This window comes from Amblyraja radiata, chromosome 14, assembly GCF_010909765.2.
Source record: "Amblyraja radiata isolate CabotCenter1 chromosome 14, sAmbRad1.1.pri, whole genome shotgun sequence".
Classification (NCBI taxonomy): domain Eukaryota; kingdom Metazoa; phylum Chordata; class Chondrichthyes; order Rajiformes; family Rajidae; genus Amblyraja; species Amblyraja radiata.
In genome coordinates, this window is record NC_045969.1 from 10,455,111 (window position 1) to 10,477,336 (window position 22,226).

Genomic DNA, 22,226 nt, shown 5'->3' on the forward strand with positions numbered 1-22,226 from the left:
TGAGGCTTTTCAAAACTCTTTCAAAGTAATTGTTCAGTTTCATTGTTCATTTTCGCTTATTGTCACGTGTACCGAGGTACAGTGAAAAGCTTTTGCCCTGTGCTAACCAGCCAGTGGAAAGACAATACACGATTACAATCGAGCCATTCACAGTGTACAGACACATGATTAGGGAATAACGTTTTGGTGCAAGGTAAAGCCAGCAAAGTCCGATCAAAGAAGGGTTTCGGTCCGAAACGTTGCCTATTTCCTTCGCTCCATAGATGTTGCTGCACCCGCTGAGTTTCACCAGCATTTTTGTGTACCTCCGATCAAAGATAGTCAGATAGTAGTTCAGGAATGCTCTCTAACTTGCAGTAGGATGGTTCAGTGGCCATAAAACAGCTGGGAAGAAACTGTCCCTGAATCTGGGGGGTCGTGCGTTTTCATACCTCTGTACCTTTTGCCTGATGGGAGAGGGGAGAAGAGGGAGTGGCCGGGGTCTGACCCATCCTTGATCATGCTGCCGGCCATGCCGAGGCAGCGTGAGATGGAGCCATTGGAGGGGAGGTTGGTTTTGCGTGGTGGTCTGGGCCTGGTCCACAATTCGCTGCAATGTCTCGGATGGAGCTGTTCCCAAACCAGACCGTGATGCTTCCCGATTAAACCTATTGCAGAGACGCAGGGGACCTTTTCAAAAGCAGCGAGCGCATGAGGGAGGGAGGGAGGGATGGGTTAGACCCTGGAGTTAGCACTGCGAAGGGTTGCATTAATATTTGAAACACTGGGTGGCATGAGAGTGTGGCAGTGAGACAGGGCAGCTGAAGTTTACAGCGGCCGTTTCCATTGGCTCCCTCCAGAAAGTGTGATGACATTAGGTTCTGCCTGAGTTTAAAAGGATCTTCTGACAGAGATCGGCAGTGCAGAGAGCTGGGTTGCTGAGCCAACAGACTGTGTTCCTCAACATACCCCGAAGAGAGAAAGCAACCAAATAAAAAGCACATCACAGACAGAGACTTGGCAGTCTGATCATGAGCGAGGTGAGTCTTTGTAGTAAAACGGCGAGAAGGATGTTTTTTTTTATTTCTGTGCATGAGTAGCTTATTTAATTGTGCTTTCCTCCTTTCGCAGCTTCATAAGTTCTCTCTGCGCGGGTTAGATTTGGATTTTAACGATTGTTTTAAAAAAAAATTAATGTGAATAATTAAAGTGTTTTCGAAGGGAAACCAGCGCAAGTGAAACGTGGTCTGTCACATTTCAAATAAAGGGTAAACAATAAATAAGGCTTTAGTTTCAAAACTGAGAGCCCAGTTGGGGGAGAGACAATGTTTGAACATTCACCTCCTCTCATACACTCAGGGACCTGTTGCTAATTTCCAGTTTGTTCTGCTTTCATTTTAGTTGACATGGGTTAATTTAATTGTTCGTCTACTTCCTTTCTGGTTCATGTTCAAACTGTACCGCGACTTCGGTTTTGTTTTAACCAGGGCGTTAAAGTGTTAATATCTGTGGTCACTCGTTTAAGGGGATTGTGAGGAATTTTACTCCGTGGAGTTTTTTTAAAGGCACAATGCGGATGTCCGGGAGGTGTCAGCGTCTTTTAAGAGGAGAGTGCTCGAGTCTAGTAGCAAGAAAGGGGATTGAGCTGAGGGGTTTGGGCTGCGGGCACTGGATTGGGGATCGAGCGAGAAGAAAGAGTGCGATAAGCGATGAAAAAAATAAAGGAAGGTGGGATGAAGGGGCGAGAGGAAGAAAAGCAGAGAGGGGCTGAGATCAAGAGAATCGCAGAGAGGATACTCTCAGCATGGGAGAGAGTGAGGAGAACATGTGTGTGTGTGTGTGTGTGTGTGTGTGTGTGTGTGTGTGTGTGTGTATATGGGGTGGGGAAAGCAGGAGGGGGGGGGGGGGGGGATGAAGGAGAGAAGCAGTGGGAAAATACAGAGGAGAGAAGCACTAACATACAAGTCTACTAGCTCCAAAAGCAAGGAAGAAGACAAACACGGGCGTTAATGCAGCGCAAGGTCAAATGTACAGAGAAAAGGAAAACTGACATTAAGAGGGTAGAAATACTCATAAACAGGAGGAGGACCATATATGTACAGTGAATAGAGTCGAGTGCACTTGTAAAAATCTCTATCCAGGACCCAGTGTGCTCAGAAATGTTGGCAGCGGATCAGAAATGTGGATGCTCATAATATTCTAACAATGCTTTGCTTACAATGAATTCTGCTCTCTGTCATTTCGTTTCTATTCCTGTTCGCTGAACTAAGAAGAAAAAAAAACAGACATCGCTCAAGCTTCCATAAGACGTAGCCTTGATAAAGACAAGCTGTTTGCTCTATGAGTGGTACAGTTTTCCCCCCGCTGTAGTGCGGGAGACAAGCTGTGTGTGGACCTTGATTTCTCATCGTTTGAAATGTGCTTTCTCTTCACTCCATGCACTGTCAGCTTGTGTCTGCCTGCCGCTGAAGCAGTGGAGTTAATGCCTTGCTGTGATGAATCTGTGATGAATAATAGATCACTATAACCTAGATTGGTGGTGGCTTCCCTTACTTTCATCCGAGTCGAGACAAATCCAGTTTACAAAAAAAAGAAATGCCGATGAGGTTCGCGAGCATTCACTGTTTGAGATGAAGGGGAATCCATTTAGACGGGATTCACTAAAGTTAACAATGTGATTCCAGCTCTGGGGTTCCTAAGCGGTAAAGAAAACATTAAACCGCCGGAGGAATTGACTAGTCAGGGGCTATGGGGAGAATTGGATTAGGTAGGAGAGATAGATCAGCCATGATTGAATGGTGGAGTAGACTTGATGGGCCGAATGGCCTTAGTTTAGTTTGGTTTAGTTTAGAGATACAGCGTGGAAACAGGCCCTTCTGCCCACCAACTAGCGACCCCCCGCACATCAACACTACCCTACACACACTAGGGACAAGTTTACATTCATACCAAGACAATTGGTTTCGGCCCGAAACGTTGCCTATTTCCTTCGCTCCATAGATGCTGCTGCACCCGCTGATTTTCTCCAGCATTTTTGTGTACCTTCGATTTTCCAGAACCTGCAGTTCTTTCTTAAACAATAACCTACAAACCCGTACGGCCTTTGGAGTGTGGGAGGAAGCCGAAGATCTCGGAGAAAACCCACGCAGGTCACGGGTAGAACGTACCAACTCCTGGGCGTTTGATAGACAAACTCCTATCACTAATGAACTTATGCACTCAGTGGGCCAGGTAGCAGCTCTAGAGGGTAATGAATGGACAGGCGACATTTCAGGCCGGGACCCTCATTCAGACCCTTATGTGACTCTTATTGTCACACGTGCAACTGGACAGTGACATTATTTCCTTACACACAGTCCAGTAAATTATTGTCGTACCTACTAAGAACATCCGTGATGAGCAGAGTGTGCAGGAATAGCGCCAGAGACCCGGGTTCGATCCCGACTATGGGTGCTGTCTGTACGGAGTTTGTACATTCTCCCAGTGATCTTGCGCCTCCATTTTACTGCTCCACTATAAAATCTCCTCCTAGTACGCCCGGACTGAAGAGTTACCTGCACAGATGTTGCCTGATTCCCGGTTACGGTGACACAGCGGTAGAGTTGCTGCATTACAGCAAAATGCAGCGCCAGAGACCCGGGTTCGATCCCGACTATGGGTGCTGTCTGTACGGAGTTTGTACATTCTCCCAGTGATCTGTGTGGGCTTTCTCCGAGATCTTCAGTTTCCTCCCACACTCCAAAGACATACAGGTTTGGAGGTTAATTGGCTTGATAAAAATGTAAAATTGTCCAAGTTGGCGATATGCAGAGTACTGCCCTGCCGACTACAAAATTCAGAAGGTTCAGAAGGTTCACCGAGTAACTCCAGCAGTTTTTTTTGTTCACTTTGGATTTCAGCATCTGCAGTCTCTTGCGTCTCCACACGGAGGTTCTTACAGGGAAATCCAGGAACGGGGTACTGATTCTGGATGATCAGCCATGATCATATTGAATGGCCTACTCCTGCACCTACTTCCTATGTTTCTATGTTTCTAACCTTGCTGAAGCAAAGCAAGAGTTTCATTGTCCTATCAGGGACACATGACAATAAACTCACTTGACTTGACTTGACTTGATCTCTCCCTTGTCCATATGAGAGTTTGTGACCTGGAAAATGATGGATGGATTGGGGTGGGGGAGGATTGGAAGAGCTAAATTGGTGGATGCGAGGCCACAATTGTGAGGCACTTTATAGATGATAAATCTTGATTGAGATGTTAAAGACTGGCCTAGTAGTTAGTATGGTTCAGTTGCCTGATAACTAGTTTCTTCCCAGCGGTTATCAGGCAACTGAACCATCCTACCAACAGCTAGAGAGCCGGCCTGAACTACTATCTACCTCATGGGAGACCCTGGGACTATCTTTAATTGGACTTTACTGGCTTTATCTTGCACTAGACGTTATTCGTGTTATTCCCTTTATCATGTATCTGTGGATGGCTCGATTGTAATCATGTGTTGCATTTCCGCTGGTTAGCATCAACAAAAGCTTTTTGCTCTACCTCAGTACACGAGAGAAATAAAATAAACTCAAACTCAAACTCGAGTGCATTTTTCACACATTAGGAACAGCGACCAAGGACTTAGAGTCATCGAGTGATACAGTGTGGAAACAGGCCCTTCAGCCCAACTTGCCCACACCGGCCAACATGTCCCAGCTACACTAGTCCCACCTGCCTGCGTTTGGTCCATATCCCTCCAAACGTCCTATCCCTAATATTCAATACTCAAACTGATGAAGGCCCATGTGCCAAAAGCCTTTTTGACCACCTGATCTACCTGCGACTTGACCTTCAAGGAACCATGCACCTGCACTCCTAGATCCCTCTGCTCTACAACACTCCCCCAGAGGCCCACCATTCACTGTGTAGGGCCGAAGGTACTAATTAGATGTCCTTGTTAGACATCCCAAAATGCAACACCTCATATTTCTCTGTATTAAATTCCATCAGCCCACCTGGCCATTCGATCAAGATCCTGCTGCAATTTTTCCCAACCATATTCACTATCTGCAAAACCGCCCACTTTTGCATCAGCAACTAGACTTAGTCAAAGGGGAAAGGTCTGTAACCAGAGGTAGCCAAAGTAGAGTGGAAGAGAGGTGCAGAATTTCAGAGCTGAACGCCATGTCAGTTGGATGGAGGATGTGATCTGACCCGATGCCCTTTATTGCTTCAGATAGACTCAAAATGCTGGAGTAACTCAGCGGGATAGGCAGCATCTCTGGAGAGAAGGAATGGGTGATGTTTCGGGTCGAGGCCCTTCTTCAGTCTCTTTGTTGCTTTTATATTTACAACATCAATGTGGTTCCATAGTACAGAGGGGTATCTTTCATTCTTTTTTGTTCAGCGATACAGCGCGAAAACAGGCCCTTCGGCCCACCGGGTCCGTGCTGACCAACGATCCCCACACACTAACGCTATCCTACACACTAGGAACAATTTACAATTATACCAAGCCAATTAACTTACAAACCTGTACGTCTTTGGAGTACGGGAAGAAACCGGAGATCCCAGAGAAAACCCACGCAGGTCACAGGTAGAACGCACAAACTCCCTACAGACAAGCACCCGTAGTCAGAATTCAACCCGAGACAATGGCGCTGTAAGGCAGTAGCTCTACGGCTGCACCACCGTGCCACCGGACTCAAGAGAGGAATAGTTCTGGTGGACGCACAGAGTCTTTTGCTCAGAGTAGGGGAATCGAGAACCAGAAGACATGGGTTTAATGTGAAGGGGGAAAGATTTAATAGGGATGTGAGGGGTAACATTTTCACACAAAGGGTGGTAGGTGTATGGAACGAGCTGCCAGAGGAGGCAGTTAAGGCAGGGACTATTGCAACGCTTAAGAAACAATTAGACAGGTACATGGATAGGACAGGTTTGGCAGGATATGGGCCGAACGCAGGCAGGTGGGATGAGTGTAGATGGGACCTGTTGGTCGGTGTGGGCAAGTTGGGCCGTGGGGCCAATTTCCACGCTGTATGCCTCTAATGCCCCTGTCCCACTTAGGAAACCTGAACGGAAACCTCTGGAGACTTTGCGCCCCACCCAAGGTTTCCGTGCGGTTCCCGGAGGTTGCAGGTGGTTGCCGGAGGTTGCAGGTAGTGGAAGCAGGTAGGGAGACTGACAAAAACCTCCGGGAACCGCACGGAAACCTTGGGTGGGGCGCAAAGTCTCCAGAGGTTTCCGTTCAGGTTTCCTAAGTGGGACAGGGGCATTAGACTCTATGAGTCAAGAAAGCATGGGACGTGGTGGGGGATGGGGAAGGGATGTGGTGGGGGATGGGAGGAGGGGGGGGTGGAGACGAGTGAAGCAGAAGTGAGGGGTCACACAGATAAAGAGGAGAGAAGGAGGGGAGGGTAAGACGAATAAGTACAAAACAGAAAGAAAGGGAGAGGAGAGGAAAAAGAGCAGGCAGGCATGAGAGAGAGATCTACAGTAAAACCAGTGCGTGCAAAATGCAGCAACTCAAAACATATCCAACAGATGGTCACGGAAATTAAACATTTATAATCTGTAAATATTTCAGTTGTTGCAGGGCACTGCGGGATATCAGAGAATTGTTGCTTAATTAGTGTTTAGTAGAAAAGACAGGGAATAATATTCGCTGCCAGGGCAAAAGATAGATTCGGAGAATAATGAGAGGGAGCTGGAAGGTTTCTAATGAATGGAGGGATTGGGAATGATGATGTAAATGAGCCCTCTGATGGATGTCAGTCCTCTGGACTTGATATTTCAAACATTAACTATTGATTACAGAGAAACATAAAAATTAGGTGCAGGAGTAGGCCATTCGGCCCTTCGAGCCAGCAACGCCATTCATTATGACCATGTTTGATCATCCAGATTCAGTACCCTGTTCATCCCTTTCTCCCCACACTCCTTGATTCCGTTAGTCCAAAGAGCTGTACCTAACTCTCATGAATACATCCAGTGAATTGGCCCCCACTGCCTTCTGTGGGAGAGAATCCCATAGATTCGCAACTTCTTCAGCCATGATCACATTGAATGGCAGTGCTGGCTCGAAGGGCCGAATGGTCTACTCCTGCACATATTGTCTGTTGTCTATTGTCTATTTCTGGCTGAAAAAGTTTTTACTCATCTCAGTCCTAAATGGCCTACCCCTTATTCTTAAACTGTGACCCCTGGTTCTGGACTCCCCCAACATGGGGAACATAATTTTTCCCTGCATTGAGCCTGTCCAATCACTTAAGAATTGTATATGTTTCTATAAGATCCCCTTTCATTCTTCTAAATTTCAGTGAATATAAGCCCCAGGCGACCCATTCTTTCATCTTATGATTAGAAACGATTCTGTGACCCCCCCCCCCCCCCCTCCCCCTTGGTGTCTGAGAGGATGTATAGGGCCTGCCCACTGCAGTATTCTATGTTTTAGTTTAGTTTAGTTTAGAAATACAGCACGGAAACAGGCCCTTCGGCCCACCGAGTCCGCACCGACCAGCCATCCTTGCACACTAACACTACCCTACACACACTAGGGACGGTTTTACATTTACACCAAGCCAATTAACAGCTTAGATTTAACTCTTTTGTCTAATGGAATCAAGGGATTTGTGGGAGGAAGCAAAAACGGGGTCCTGATTTTAGATGATCAGCCATGATCATATGGAAATGGCGGTGCTGGCTCGAAGGGCCGAATGGCCTACTCCTGCACTTATTTTTCTATGTTTCTATGTCATTTACTTACACTGCCTGGTGGTTTACTGTAGCTGGTTCAGGTACCAGCCTATTTTTGGGATGTGGGAGGAAAGAGGAAATCCCACGCAGTCACAGGGAGAGCGTGAGTGTACCACACACTCACACAACACCGCGTGAGTGTACCACACACACACACAACACCGCGTGAGTGTACCACACACTCACACAACACCTGAGGTGAGGATCGAGCCCAGTTTGCTGGAGCCGTGAGACAGCAGCACTAACCGCTGCATCGCCGTGCCACACAGCTGGTCATGCGGCAGTCAGTGCCTCTTCCTTGCAGCTCCAGAAAACAGGATGCCATTTAAATAAAACTTTCCACGAATTTAAATTAAAATCTCCACAAATTCCAAGTGCCTTTAACCCGTAATGTTGGGAACATGCGGGCAATTTTTTTTTCACAGGGCCAAATCCCTAAACTACCGGCTTTATACAAGTCTGTTGATGGATGGCTGTAGACAAAGATAAGCTGGGATAAATGCGTAAGAAGGAACTGCAGATGCTGGTTTACACCAAAGAAATGCTGGAGTAACTCAGTGGGTCAGGCAGCATCTGTGGAGAAAAGGAATAGGTGACAGTTTTGGGTCGAGAACCTTCATGAAAGGTCTCGACCCGAAACGTCACCTGTTCCTTTTCTCCACAGATGCTGCCTGACCTGCTGAGTTACTCCAGCATTTTGTGTCTATCCAGGCTAGGGAAAATGCTGCCTAGATTAGAGGACATTAGCTATAGAGGTTGGACAATATCCAATTATTTTATACGGATTGTTGGAGGCGGGGAGGAGACCTGTTACAAGTAGATTAAATTATGAAGCATAGATAAGGTAGACAGTCAGAATCTTTGTCCCAAGGTGGAAACGTCAATGAAGGATGAGCACAGCTTTAAGGTGTGAGGGGGAAATGTATAAAGCAGATGTGAGGGGCAAGTTTTTTTACTCATGGGTGTCTGGAATGAGCTGCCAGGAATGGTAGGGAAAAAGATACAATTGGGTCATTTAAGCGGCTTTCAGATAGGCACATGGATATGCGAGATGTTGAGGGATATGGAGCCTGGGCAAGCAGAGGAGATTCGCTGAACCTGCCATTATGGAAACATGCCCATCGGCCCACAATGTCCATGTCCTACATACCAGGGGGAATTTACAGAAGCCTGTTGACCTACCGGCACATCTTTGGAGCGTGGAAGGAAACCTCAGAGCACCTGGGGAAACCCACGCGGTCACAGGGAGAACGGACAAACTCCACATAGACAGCACCCATAGTCAGGATTGAATCTGGCGCTATAAGGCAGCAACTCCGCTGCTGTTCCACTGCGCCACCCCATGTAAGGCAGAAGAAACCTTGCAGTAAGTGATTGAACAGCCATTATCATAAATTTATTACAAGGAACTGCAGATGCTGGTTTACCAAGGAAAATTGCAAAATGCTGGACCAACTCAGCCGGTCAGGCAGCATAGAAACATAGAAACATAGAAATTAGGTGCAGGAGTAGGCCATTCGGCCCTTCGAGCCTGCACCGCCATTCAATATGATCATGGCTGATCATCCAACTCAGTATCCCGTACCTGCCTTCTCTCCATACCCTCTGATCCCCTTAGCCACAAGGGCCACATCTAACTCCCTCTTAAATATAGCCAATGAACTGGCCTCGACTACCCTCTGTGGCAGGGAGTTCCAGAGATTCACCACTCTCTGTGTGAAAAAAGTTCTTCTCATCTCGGTTTTAAAGGATTTCCCCCTTATCCTTAAGCTGTGACCCCTTGTCCTGGACTTCCCCAACACCGGGAGCAATCTTCCTGCATCTAGCCTGTCCAACCCCTTAAGAATTTTGTAAGTTTCTATAAGATCCCCTCTCAATCTCCTAAATTCTAGCGAGTACAAACCAAGTCTATCCAGTCTTTCTTCATAAGACAGTCCTGACATCCCAGGAATCAGTCTGGTGAACCTTCTCTGCACTCCCTCTATGGCAATAATGTCCTTCCTCAGTTTTGGAGACCAAAACTGTACGCAATACTCCAGGTGTGGTCTCAGAATGACGAAGGGTCCCGACCCGAAACGCCACCTATCCATGTTCTCCAGGGATGCTGGAGTAACTCCAGCGTTTTGTGTCTTTCCGCTTGTTCTAACTGTACTTTGAAGGAACGGGCTGAGAGGAGGGTGCAGGAAGATATCCTGCAATCATTCAGCCGGGTAACGCTTGAGGTGAGTGCAGTTTTATTCCTGCACTCGGCCCATCATTTGCGCAGGTCGGAACTGCAGATGCTGGGCTACACCGAAGACAGACATAGAATGTTGCAGTAACTCAGCAGGTCAGGCAGCATCCCTGGAGACCCTTCATCAGACTGAGAGTCAGGGGAGAGGGGGAAACTGATTATTATTGTTTGTTTTAGTTGCGACTCAGTTTGGGTCGTTCTTGCTGTTTGGCCTCTTCCTCGGGGTTTACTTTAAATGTGATATGGTTCAAGGCAGCTGTCACTGTGGTGATGACAGGCCACATTAAGGAGATTGTTATTTTTTCTAAATGCATTTATGGTTCTCTCACATCCCCCGTAACGTCGCAACCAAAGCAATTGAGCCTCAGTGCCGTTGGTTATCCAATGGCGAGAAGTAACGAGATCTCTTGGTGTGAGAAGGGTTGCGATTGCAGCGGGGGTGAGATGAGATGGCAGAAACTCTAGATTCATTGAGTTATACAACGCAGAACATCGAAACGTACAGCACAGGAACAGGCCCTTCGGCCCACAACACCTGCGCCAAACATTACGCCAAGATAGTCTAGTCTCATCTACCTGACATAGAAACATAGAAAATAGGTGCAGGAGTAGGCCATTCGGCCCTTCGAGCTTGAACCACCATACAATATGATCATGGCTGATCATCCAACTCAGTATCCTGTACCTGCCTTCTCTCCATACCCCCTGATCCCTTTAGCCACAAGGGCCACATCTAACTCCCTCTTAAATATAGCCAATTAACTGGCCTCAACTACCTTCTGTGGCAGAGAATTCCAGAGATTCACCACTCTCTGTGTGAAAAATGTTTTTCTCATCTCGGTCCTAAAAGATTTCCCCCTCATCCTTAAACTGTGACCCCGTGTTCTGGACTTCCCCAACATTGGGAACAATCTTCCTGCATCTAGCCTGTCCAACACCCTAAGAATTTTGTAAATTTCTATAAGATCCCCCCTCAATCTTCTAAATTCTAGCGAGTACAAGGCGAGTCTATCCAGTCTTTCTTCATATGAAAGTCCTGACATCCCAGGAATCAGTCTGGTGAACCTTCTCTGTACTCCCTCTATGGCAAGAATGTCTTTCCTCAGATTAGGAGACCAAAACTGTCTTTATCACATCTTTATCATTGGGGGTGATTCCAAAGGCGATCTAGGCAAAGGCGATCTAGGGGTAGGTAGAGAGTTATAGAACCATACAGTGTTGAAACAGGCCATTTGGCCCAACTGGCCTATGCTAACCAACATGCCCCGTTTACACTAGTCACGCTTGCCTGCTTTTGGCCCATAGTTGTCTCAACCAACCCTATCCATTTGCCTGCCTAAATGTTTCTTAAAGATTACGATAGTACCTTCCTCAACTACCTCCTCCAGCAGCTCGTTCCATACACACACCACCGTTTGTGTAAAAACGTTACGCCTCAGGTTCCCATTAAATCTTTCCCCCCCTCACCTTAAACCTATTTCCTCTGGTTCTCGATTCCCCTACTCTGGGCGAGAGACCCTGAGCCTCCACCCGATCTATTCCTCTCATGATTTTGTACACCTCTGTAAGATCACCGCTCATCCTCCTACGCTCCAAGGAATAAAGACCCAGCCTGCTCAACCTCTCCCTACAGCTCAGGCCCTTGAGTGGGATACCACGTAGGATGCTCCCGCACTGGCTCTGCAAATGAATTTCTCCTAGCAACTTGGGTGGAGTTTCTTCTTATTCTGACCTACAGGAGTCCATTCAGTTCGAGGAAGGGTCTCGACCTGAAACGTCACCCCTTCCTTCTCTCCAGAGATGCTGCCTGTCCTGCTGAGTTACGCCAGCATTCAGTGTCTATCTTCGATGTAAACAAGCCTCTGCAGTTCCTTCGTACACATCCTGGAGTTCATATTGGCCCCACCCTTGGCTCCAATGCCTTCATTGCCTTCTCTGGAATTCCATTCATAAACCTCTTTACTTCCCTCGCTCGTGTTCCTCCTTTAAGATGCTCATTTAAACTAACATTTTAGAACAGGGGGTGGCACGGTGGCGCAGCGGTAGAGTTGCTGACGTACAGCACTTACAGCACCAGAGACGCCGGTTCGATGCTGACTATGGATGCTTGTCTGTATTGAGTTGTACATCCCCCACCCCCGTGACCACGTGGGTTTTCTGCGAGATCTTCGGTTTCCTCCCACACTCCAAAGGTATACAGGTTTGCAGGTTAATTGGCTTGGTATAAATGTCAAATTGTCCCTATTGTGTGTAGGATAGTGTTAATGTATGGAGATCGCTGGTCGGTGTGGACTCGGTGGTCCGAAGGGCCTGATTCAGTGCTATATCACTAAACTAAAAATGAAACGAGTTTTTGATTGCCCGTTCCAGTATCTCCTTATGTGGCTCAGTGCCAGGTTTCTCTGATAACAACGTCACATCTCGGGACTTTTCTATTACAGAGAAATCTCATTTAAATGCAAAAATGTAGTTTTACATTGGTAATTTTGAGCTGGGATTTCCATGCACACAAGATGGCATAGGAGCACAGCTAGCAGAGCTGATGTCTCATTGCTTCTGTGACTCGGGCTCAAACCTGACTCTGGTGCAGTCTGTGTGGAGTTTGCATGTTCTGCCTGCAACTGCGTGATAGAGAGGGATAGAGATGGAGTCATACAGCATTGAAACAGGCCATTCGGCCCAACGTACCCTCGCCGACCAACATGCCCCATTTAAATTAATCCCATTTTAGTTTACCTTATCCATAGCCAGTCTGGAGAAGGGTCTCGACCCGAAACGGCACCCATTCCTTCTCTCCAGAGATGCTGCCTGTCCCGCTGAGTTACTCCAGCTTTTTGTGTCTATCTTCAGTTTAAACCAGCATTTGCAGTTCCTTCTTACACACTCATTGTAGTTTAGTTTACTTCAGTTTAGAGATACAGCGCGGAAACAGGACCTTCGGCCCACCGAGTACTCGCTGACCAGCGATCCCCGCACTTTAACACTATCCTACGTACAGTAGGGGCAATTTACACTTACTGTATGTATATCAGGTTTTCTGCGAGATCTATCAGGCTAATTAACCTACAAACCTGTACGTCTTTGGAGTGTGGGAGGAAACCGAAGATCTCGGAGGAAACCAACGCAGGTCATGGGGAGAACGTACAAATTTCATACAGACTGCACCCGTAGTCGGGATCGAACCTGGGTCTCTGACACAGTAAGCGTTGTAAGGCAGCAACTCTACCGCTACGCCACCGTGTCGCCCATTTGCTTGTATTTGACCCATATCCCTCTAAACCTTTCCTAGCCATGCACCTCTCCAAGTATCTGTTAAATGTTGTTATTGCACCTGCCTCAACGACCTCCTCAGGCAGCTCATTCCTTATACGCACCAAATAATTGCCCCTCGGGTTCACTATTAAATCTGTCCCCTCTCACCTTAAAGCTTTGTCCTCTGGTTCTTTGATTTTCATGCAGTTTCCTTCTGCATTACCAAAGATGCTCATCTTGGCAGATTAATTGACCACTTTTAATTTACTGTGCTTTGTAGGTGAATGATATAATCTGTGAAGAGTTGAGGGGAATGAGGGGGAATTGAAATGGGATTAATGTAAAATGGATGCTTGAAGGTTGGTGCGGACCCGTTGGGCTGAGGAGCCTGTTTCCGTGCTGTGTGACACCATGTGGCACGACTTCATTCAAATAACCAGATTCATTCGACTTTCCCAGAAGAGCTGATGCCTGTTCCATAAATGTAAATTTAGCATCAGTCATTTACATCTCCAAAGCACCTTGAAGATATTAAAATGTCCCAAGGCACTTCGTAGCAGCTTTGTCAAACAGGATTTATCTTAAAGTCACACAAGGAGTTATTGCAGCACGTGGCTGATAGATTTTCCGTTAAGAGTCTTAAACGGGAGAGAGCTGGGGTGTTTTATGTAAAGGCGGCAGGGTGGCAAAGTAGCAGAGTTGCTGCCTTACAGTGCCCGGAGACTCGGGTGTGATCTTGCCTATGGGCGCTGTCTGGGATCGGGTGGGTTTTTTCTCCGTGTGTCATGGAGTCATCGAGTGTGGAAACAGGCCTTACAACCCCACTTGCCCACACCGGCCAACATGTCCCAGCTACACTAATCTGCGTTTGGTCCATATCCCTCCAAGCCTACCCTATCCATGTCCCTGTCTGTTTCTTAAATTATGGGATAGTCCCTGCCTCAACTACCTCCTCTGGAAGCCTGTTCCATACACCCACTACCCTTTGTGTGAAATGTTACCCCTCAGATTACTATTAAATCTTTTTCCCTTCTCCTTAAACCTATGTCCTCTGGTCCTCAATTCACCTACTCTGGGCAAGAGAATCTTAAAGAGAATCTGCATCTACCCGATCTATTCCTCCCACGATTTTACACAAGGATGCTCCGATTTCAACCCACATTCCAAAGACGTGCAAGTCTGTAGATTAATTGGCTACTGTAAATATAGAACAGAACATAGTGTACAGGTGATCGCTGGTCGGTCTGGACTCAATGGGCCGAAGGGCCTATTTCCATGCTGTACTTCTTAAAAAAAAGAATTCTGGAGAATAGGGCCTCAAAGATGGGGTTAGATTAGAAAATGAATAGTTTCAATAAAAGCGTGAAGAAAGGATGGAGAGTGCTGGAGTAACTCAGCCGGTCAGGCAGCATCTCTGGAGAACATGGATAGGTGACGTTTCGGGTCGTACTCTTCTTCAGACTAATCAAATTGGAGCTGCTAATAATCTTTCCTAACCAAATGCCCCATAGTAGAAGGGTCTCGACCCGAAACGTCACCCATTTCTTCTCTCCAGAGATGCTGCCTGTCCCGCTGAGTTACTCCAGCTTTTTGTGTAAACCAGCATCTGCAGTTCCTTTTCTTAGTCATTCACACAGAGGCAAGTGTGAGATGAAAGAATAAGCTGTTTTTGATCTAGATATTTTATCTGGGAAACGTTGATCAAAGAAACACTCGCCTATGAATGAAGAAATTGGATCTTTAAAGGTCAGAGCCACTGTGATATTTGGTTGATCATAACATTGGAGGAGATTATTCCAATCAATTCTGTCTTGATTCAGTTCGACGGCACGGTGGCGCAGCGGTAGAGTTGCTGCCTTACAGCGCTTGCAGTGGCAGAGACTCTGGTTCGATCCCGACTACAGGTGCTGTCTGTACGGAGTTTGTACGTTCTCCCCCGTGACTGCTTGGGTTTTCTCCGAGATCTTCGGTTTCCTCCCACTCTCCAAAGGCATGCAGATTTGTAGGTTAATTCGGCTCGGTGTTTGTGTAAATTGTCCCTAGTGTGTGTAGGATAGTGTTAATGTGCAGGAATCGCTGGTTGGCTTGGACTCGATGGGCCAAAGGGCCTGTTTCCACGCTGTATCTCTAAAACTAACACTAAACTAAGTACCACCGTGCACTGTTGCTACTTGCTCAAACCCTTGGTTTGGGGGGGGGTGGTCTAGAAGTCACATTGTGACTTATACAAAGACACAACGTTCTGGAGTAACTCAATGGGTCAGGCAGTATCTCTGGAGAGCATGGAGAAGCAATCTATTGAGTCGGGATCCTTCTTCAGACTGATTGTGGGAGAGTAGGGGAGGGCGGAGGGTCCCCAGGGACACATGGGCACAGACGTTTCTCACGTTATTTCATTCACCATGTATCTGTACACGGTGGATGACTCGACTGTAATCATGTACTGTCTTTCCGCTGGCTGGTTAGCGCACGACAAAGGTTTTTCACTGTACCTCAGTACACGTGACAATAAACTAAACTCAAAATCACAAACTTAGCTATGAATCTATAAATGATTTATGTTTACATTAGAAAGGGAGGGGGGCTATTTAAGTGGAAAGTAAACAAAGGGAAGAATGAAAATGGAGAATTTACATACATTTACTTTATAACCCCAGAAACCATCTAAATCTCTTTAGAACCAATGTGGGGGAAAAATGTCAGTACAAGAAGCTTCCAAAAAGATTGTGATGATGGGTGCAGTATTCTTTCTCATGATGTTTATCCAGGGAATAAACATTAATGAAGATACTACGTTCGGTTCAGTTCAGTTCGGTTTTTTTTCACATGTAACCGAGGTACAGTGAAAAGCCTTTGTTGCATGCTAACCAGTCAGCGGAAAGACAATACATGATTACAATCGAGCCATTCACAGTGCACAAATACGTGATCGGGGGATAATGTTTAGTAAAAGATAAAGCCAGTAAAGTCTGATCAAATGTTCAAGAAGGAACTGCAGATGCTGGAAAATCGAAGGTAGACAAAATTGCTGGAGAAACTCAGTGGGTGCGGCAGCATCTATGGAGCGATAGTAGGTGCGGCAGCATCTATGGAATGAAGGAAATAGGCAACGTTTCGGGCCCTGAAGGGTTTCGGCCCGAAACGTTGCCTATTTCCTTCGCTCCATAGATGCTGCCGCACCCCAGCTGAGTTTCTCCAGCAATTTTGTCTAAAGTCTGATCAAAGATAGTCCGAGAGTCACCAGTGAGGTAGACAGTAGCTCAGGAACGCCCTCTGAGCTGTAGGTTCGATGGTTCGGTAGCCTGAAAAAAGCTGGGAAGAAACTGTCCCTGATGAGAGTGAACTCCTGATCTCTTTTGAAACAGGTCCTTCGGCCCAACTGGTCCATAGAAACATAGAAAAATAGGTGCAGGAGCAGGTCATTCGGCCCTTCGAGCCAGCATGGCCATTCAATATGATCATGGCTGATCATCCAGAATCAGTACCCCGTTCCTGCTTTTCCCCCATATCTTTTGATTCCTTTAGCCCTAAGAGCTAAATCTAGCTCTCTCTTGAAAACATGCATGCTGACCAAGATGCCCCATCTAAACTAGTCACATTCATCTGCATTTGGCCCATGTCCTTCAAAACATTTCCTATCCATTCATCTAGTCAGGGGTTCTTTTACATTTTTGCGATGGGCGGCAGCTCTGTGATTTAATGCCGCGTCTAATGTGCACTGCCTGCAGTTGTTCAGCACTCTCTCAGTCCTGCACTGAAACGTCAAACAGATATTTCCCTCAAATTGGGATCTGATCAAGATGACAGCATGTACAGTGAAATTAGCAATTTAACTCTGAGATTGGATTATAATGTCGGATGCATGCCTTGATATGATAATTAATCTTATTTTAGATTAACATTTCTTACTCATGGGTCATGATCCCAATGGTGAAATGGAACATTTTTACGCTTGTTGACCTAGAAATCATTTGCAGCTATTAGCTGAGGAGTTTGCAACCTATTTATCTTCCTTGGGTTTAGTATCTCTCAAAATAGTACAAGGAGGAGATCATAAAAAAGAATGTTTCATTGAGTTTAGTTTAGTTTAGAGATACAGCGCGCTAACAGGCCCTTCGGCCCACCGAGTCTGCACCGACCAGCGATCCCCGCACACTTACACTATTCTATACACTACCAACCTGTACGCCTTTGGAGTGTGGGAGGAAACCGGAGATCCTGGAGGATACCCACGCAGGTCACGGGGAGAACGTACAAACTCCGTACAGACAGCACCCGTAGTCAGGATTGAACCTGGGTCCCTGGCACTTTAAGGCAACAACTCTATCGCTGTGCCACCATGTTGCCCTATTTCAGCATAAAAACTATGAAATGGTGGTTTTCTGGCTAATATCAGAAAAAATCTAGTCAGAGCCCTACAGCTCGGAAACAGGTCCTTCGGCTCAACCTAACCATGCTGACCAAGATGCCCCATCTAAGCTAGTCTCATTTGCCCACCATTTTGGCCTATATCCCTCTAAACCTTTCCTATCCATGTATCTGTGCAAATATCTTTTAAATGCTGCTATAGTACCTGCCTCAAGTTCTTCCTCTGGCAGCTCGATCCATATATACCTATCACCCTCTGTGTGAAAAAGATGTCCATCTGGTTCCTATTAAATATTTCCCCGCTCACTTTAAACCTATGACCTCTACTCGTGATTCCCCTACTCTGGGGTAAAATGATTGTGTGCATTCACCCTAGAACATAGAATACAGTGAAGTACAGCACAGGAACAGGCCCTACAGTTCACAGTGTCGTTGCCCAACGTGATGCCTGAATAAACTAATCTCTCACATAATGCATACAGCCAAATGCTAAACATACATCGAATGTTCTTTTAATGTACCTCATCAACAGAAGGCATCTTTGTCTACTGTGAATCAATCTCCTTTTGGTCTCTGAAGGTATTTCCTGCTAAACCAGTAGGACAGTTCCAATTTGTACACCAGCCAATTCTGCATTCCTGCTGAACTAGATTACAAAATTTGGTTAGAATGAAGATTAATTAACAGGTGGATTCAAGCACATTAGCTTCCAAATTGAAAGTGTTGCCTTTGTTGCAAATGTCTGAGAGAGAAAGAGAGAGAGAGAGAGAGAGAGAGGAGGGGAGAGAGGGGGAGAGGGAAGGAGGCCGAGAGAGGAGAAGAAAGGGAATAGAGGTTTTGACCTATTAGAAGCATGGAAAAAACATAGAAAATAGGTGCTGGAGTAGGCCAATCGGCCCTTCGAGCCAGCATCACCATTCAATATGATCATGGCTGATCATTCCAAATCAGTACCCTGCTCCTGCTTTTTCCCCATATCCCTTGATTCCGTTAGCCCTAAGAGCTCTCTTGAATACATCAATCAGTACTAAGATTTAAAGGCATTTACACTGCATTGTAGCAAGGGGAAATTAGTAAGTATGTGGATTTAAGTTTGCATGTCGCTTCCACAGCACCTGAGAGACAGATAGCACAAATCTTCCATTGTTCCACTTGCCCTTGGCACAGCCAAATCAGCCATCTATGTGGTTTATAATAAATTAAGGAAGGGCACATTTGGAATTGGTTGACACGACCTTATACTTATGCCACATTAGACCCATAGAGAGCAGGAACAGAGATCTATTCATTGTGTGTGCAGAAGATAGTTTAGTTTAGTTTAAAGATACAGTGTGGAAACAGTCCCTTCACCCCACCGAGTTCACACCGGCCAACAGTCCCCGCACAATAACGCTATCCTACACACACACACATACACACACTAGGGACAATTTTACATTTATACCAAGCCAATTAACCTACAAACCTGTACGTCTTTTGAGTGTGGGAGGAAACCAAAGATCTCGGAGAAAACTCACGCGGTCACGGGGAGAGCGTACAAACTCCGTACAGATAAGCACCCGTAGTCGGGATCGAACCCTGGTCTCCGGGTGCAACTCTACCGCTGTGCCACCGTGCCACCCCACCGTAGACACAAAATACTGGAGGGTCTGGCAGCATCTCTGGAGAAAATAAATAGGTGACGTTTCGGGTCTGAACCCTTCTTCAGATCTTCGGTATAAACCAGCATTTGCAGCTACTCCCTGCACATTGTCTGTGCAGGCTGGATTCCAATGACAAATCACACACAATGCATTTGTTCCCTTCCAATAGTAAAAACTTTCATAAACAATAGTTTTTTCTTGGGACGGCCTGGATTTATTTAAACCTTAATTTCCCCTGAATCCCTGTATCAACCACATTGTTGTGTCCAGAGTCATATATCTGGGGAAGGAAGGCAAATAAAGGACATACCTTTAGAAAAGAGATGAGGAGGATTTTCTTTAGTCAGAGGGTGGTGAATCTATGGAATTCATTGCCGCAGAAGGTTGTGGAGGCCAAGTATCGACAGATGGCACAATGGGCTAAGTGTTCGGCTGGCAACCGGAAGGTAGCCGGTTCGAATCCCGCTTGGAGTGCATACTGTCGTTGTGTCCTTGGGCAAGACACTTCACCCACCTTTGCCTGTGTGTGAATGTGTGTGAGTGACTGGTGGTGGTCGGAGGGGCCGTAGGCGCAGATTGGCAGCCACGCTTCCGTCAGTCTGCCCCAGGGCAGCTGTGGCTACAGAAGTAGCTTACCACCACCGAGTGTGACTGAGGAGTGAATGAATAATGCGATGTAAAGCGCCTTGAGTATTAGAAAGGCGCTATATAAATCCCATCCATTATTATTATTATTATTATTATTAAGTCAACGTATTTTTAACGTGAAATTTGATAGATTCTTGATTAGTACGGGTGTTTTTACGTTTATTGTTAAATTCTTTAATGTTGTGTCTTATTTTTATTGGTGTGCTGCAAATGGCAAGTCAAATTTCACTACACCAATTGGTGTATGTGATAACACATGTCCTTTGTTCTTTGTGTCAGGGGTTATGGGGATTAGGCAGGAGAATAAGGTTGAGAGGGAGAGATAGATCAGCACTGATTGAATGGCAGAGTAGACTTGATGGGCTGAATGGCCTAATTCTGCTCCTACGACTTTATGACTTTACGAATGAATGAAATTTCCTTCCCCGTAGGAGATTTATTTCCGGGACATGGAGCTGAACATACTAAAAATTCTGATCTGAAGATGGGTTTTGACCTGAAACAACACCTATTGCTTCTCAAAGTTACTCCAGCAAATTTTGTGTCATGCTAAAATTTAAATTATACTCCGAACTTCACCCAGAGAGAGCATAAGATATTTTTCTTTCAGTTACTATGTGGATGTCTCTGACACAGCTAACACGTGTAATCCATCTCCAATTGGCTCCGATCTGAAAATGACTACATTGGTGGGACCATTATCCAATATAGCCTAGACCAGATAAAATTGGCAGATTCTATTTTGTAAAGAGAAATGATGAACACGATGGATTTATTTATTTTTGACGATAGTTTCTTGGCTTCCCATTTATTTTGATGGGGAAATCCTTCGGGGGGGGGGGGGGGGGGAGTGGGGGGGGGGGGGGGGGGTGGTTATTAGCTGTCCTTTGTATTTGTTTTATTTTAGATCGTTTAACATTCAGAGACCTGTTTGTTGGAAGGAACTGCAGATGCTGGTTTATACCGAAGTTTGACACAAAGTGCTGGAGTAACTCATCGGGTCAGGTAGCATCCCTGGAAAAAAAGGAATAGGTGACCTTTTGGGACGGAACCCTTCAGTCTGAAGACGTTTCCGACCCGAAACGTCACCTATTTATTTACTCCACAGATGCTGCCTGACCCGCTGAGTTACTCCAGCACTTTGTGACTACCATTCAATGACCTCTTGGCTGAACTTGACTCAACATGTGCAAGGCGTGGTGAACTGAGGGCTTTGACTGCAGTTAGATGTTCACAGTAATACTTACAATGGTGTAATTTGTTAAGAAAGGAGGCCAGATAGAATTTATTCAATACTACCTTAAATAAGTGCTTCCTTAATTCCTGGAAAATAGACCAACAATTGGAGATAAGTTTGGCTGCCAAAATAGGGATAGGCTGCTGATTGTACAAACAATGATGTTGGCTGTAAATAAATTGGAATAGATTATAAAAGGAGGCACAAGGAACTGCAAATGCTGGAATCTTGAGTAAAACACCAGGTGCTCGAAGAACCCCAATGGGAACCCCTGGCGCCCATTACCCCCACAGATGTCCTGTTCAGTTCAGTTTATTGTCACATGTACCGAGGTACAGTGAAATTTTTTTGCTGCGCGCTATCCAGTCAGCAGAAAGACAATACATGATTACAATCGAGACATTTACAATGTATAGATACAAGATAAGGGAATAGTGTTTAGTGCAAGGTTAAGCCAACAAAGTCCGATCAAGGATAGTCCGAGGGTCATCATTGGGTTAGATAGTAGTTCAGCACTACTCTCTGATTGAGGTAGGATGATTCAGTTGCCTGACCTGAGGAAATTCAGTGTCTCCGAGGATCCTCCAGTGCTTCTACGCAGCGGCGGTGGAAAGCATCTTGTCCGGGAACATTACCATCTGGTTTGGGAATTGCTCTGCCAAGGACAAGAAGGCTCTGCAGAGAGTAGTGTGTTCGGCCGAACGCACTATGGGAACTTCACTTGCCCCCCTGCAGGAACTATACATCAGGAGGTGCAACTCCAGAGCCAACAATATCATGAGAGACCCCTTCCACCCCTGCAACGGACTGTTCCAGCTGCTACGGTCAGGCAAACGCCTTCGTTGCCATGCGGTGAGAACAGAGAGGTTGAGAAGGAGTTTCTTCCCAGAGGCCATTCGGACTGTAAACGCCTATCTCACCAGGGACTAACTCTACTGAACGTTTTTCCTTCCAATATTTATTATGTAAAGGTATATGTGTGTTTATGATTGTTTTTATAGTTTGTTGGGTTGTTTGTCTTTTTGCAAAAAAGTCCTCGAGCATTGCCACTTTCATTTCACTGCACATCTCGTATGTGTATGTGACAAATAAACTTGACTTGACTTGACTTGACTTGACTGCTGA

At 46.0% G+C, this 22,226-nt stretch overlaps 1 protein-coding gene across 1 annotated transcript in view; it reads left to right on the plus strand.

Moving 5' to 3' along the window:
- The first annotated feature begins 847 nt into the window (after window positions 1-847).
- The window catches only part of pcp4 (Purkinje cell protein 4), a 102,700-nt gene continuing 81,321 nt past the window's right edge, over window positions 848-22,226 (plus strand). The window contains exon 1 of the mRNA XM_033032508.1: window positions 848-1,019. Within this exon, the coding sequence (XP_032888399.1) occupies window positions 1,011-1,019 (9 nt within the window). The 5' untranslated portion in view covers window positions 848-1,010. The remainder of the gene's footprint in view (window positions 1,020-22,226) is intronic.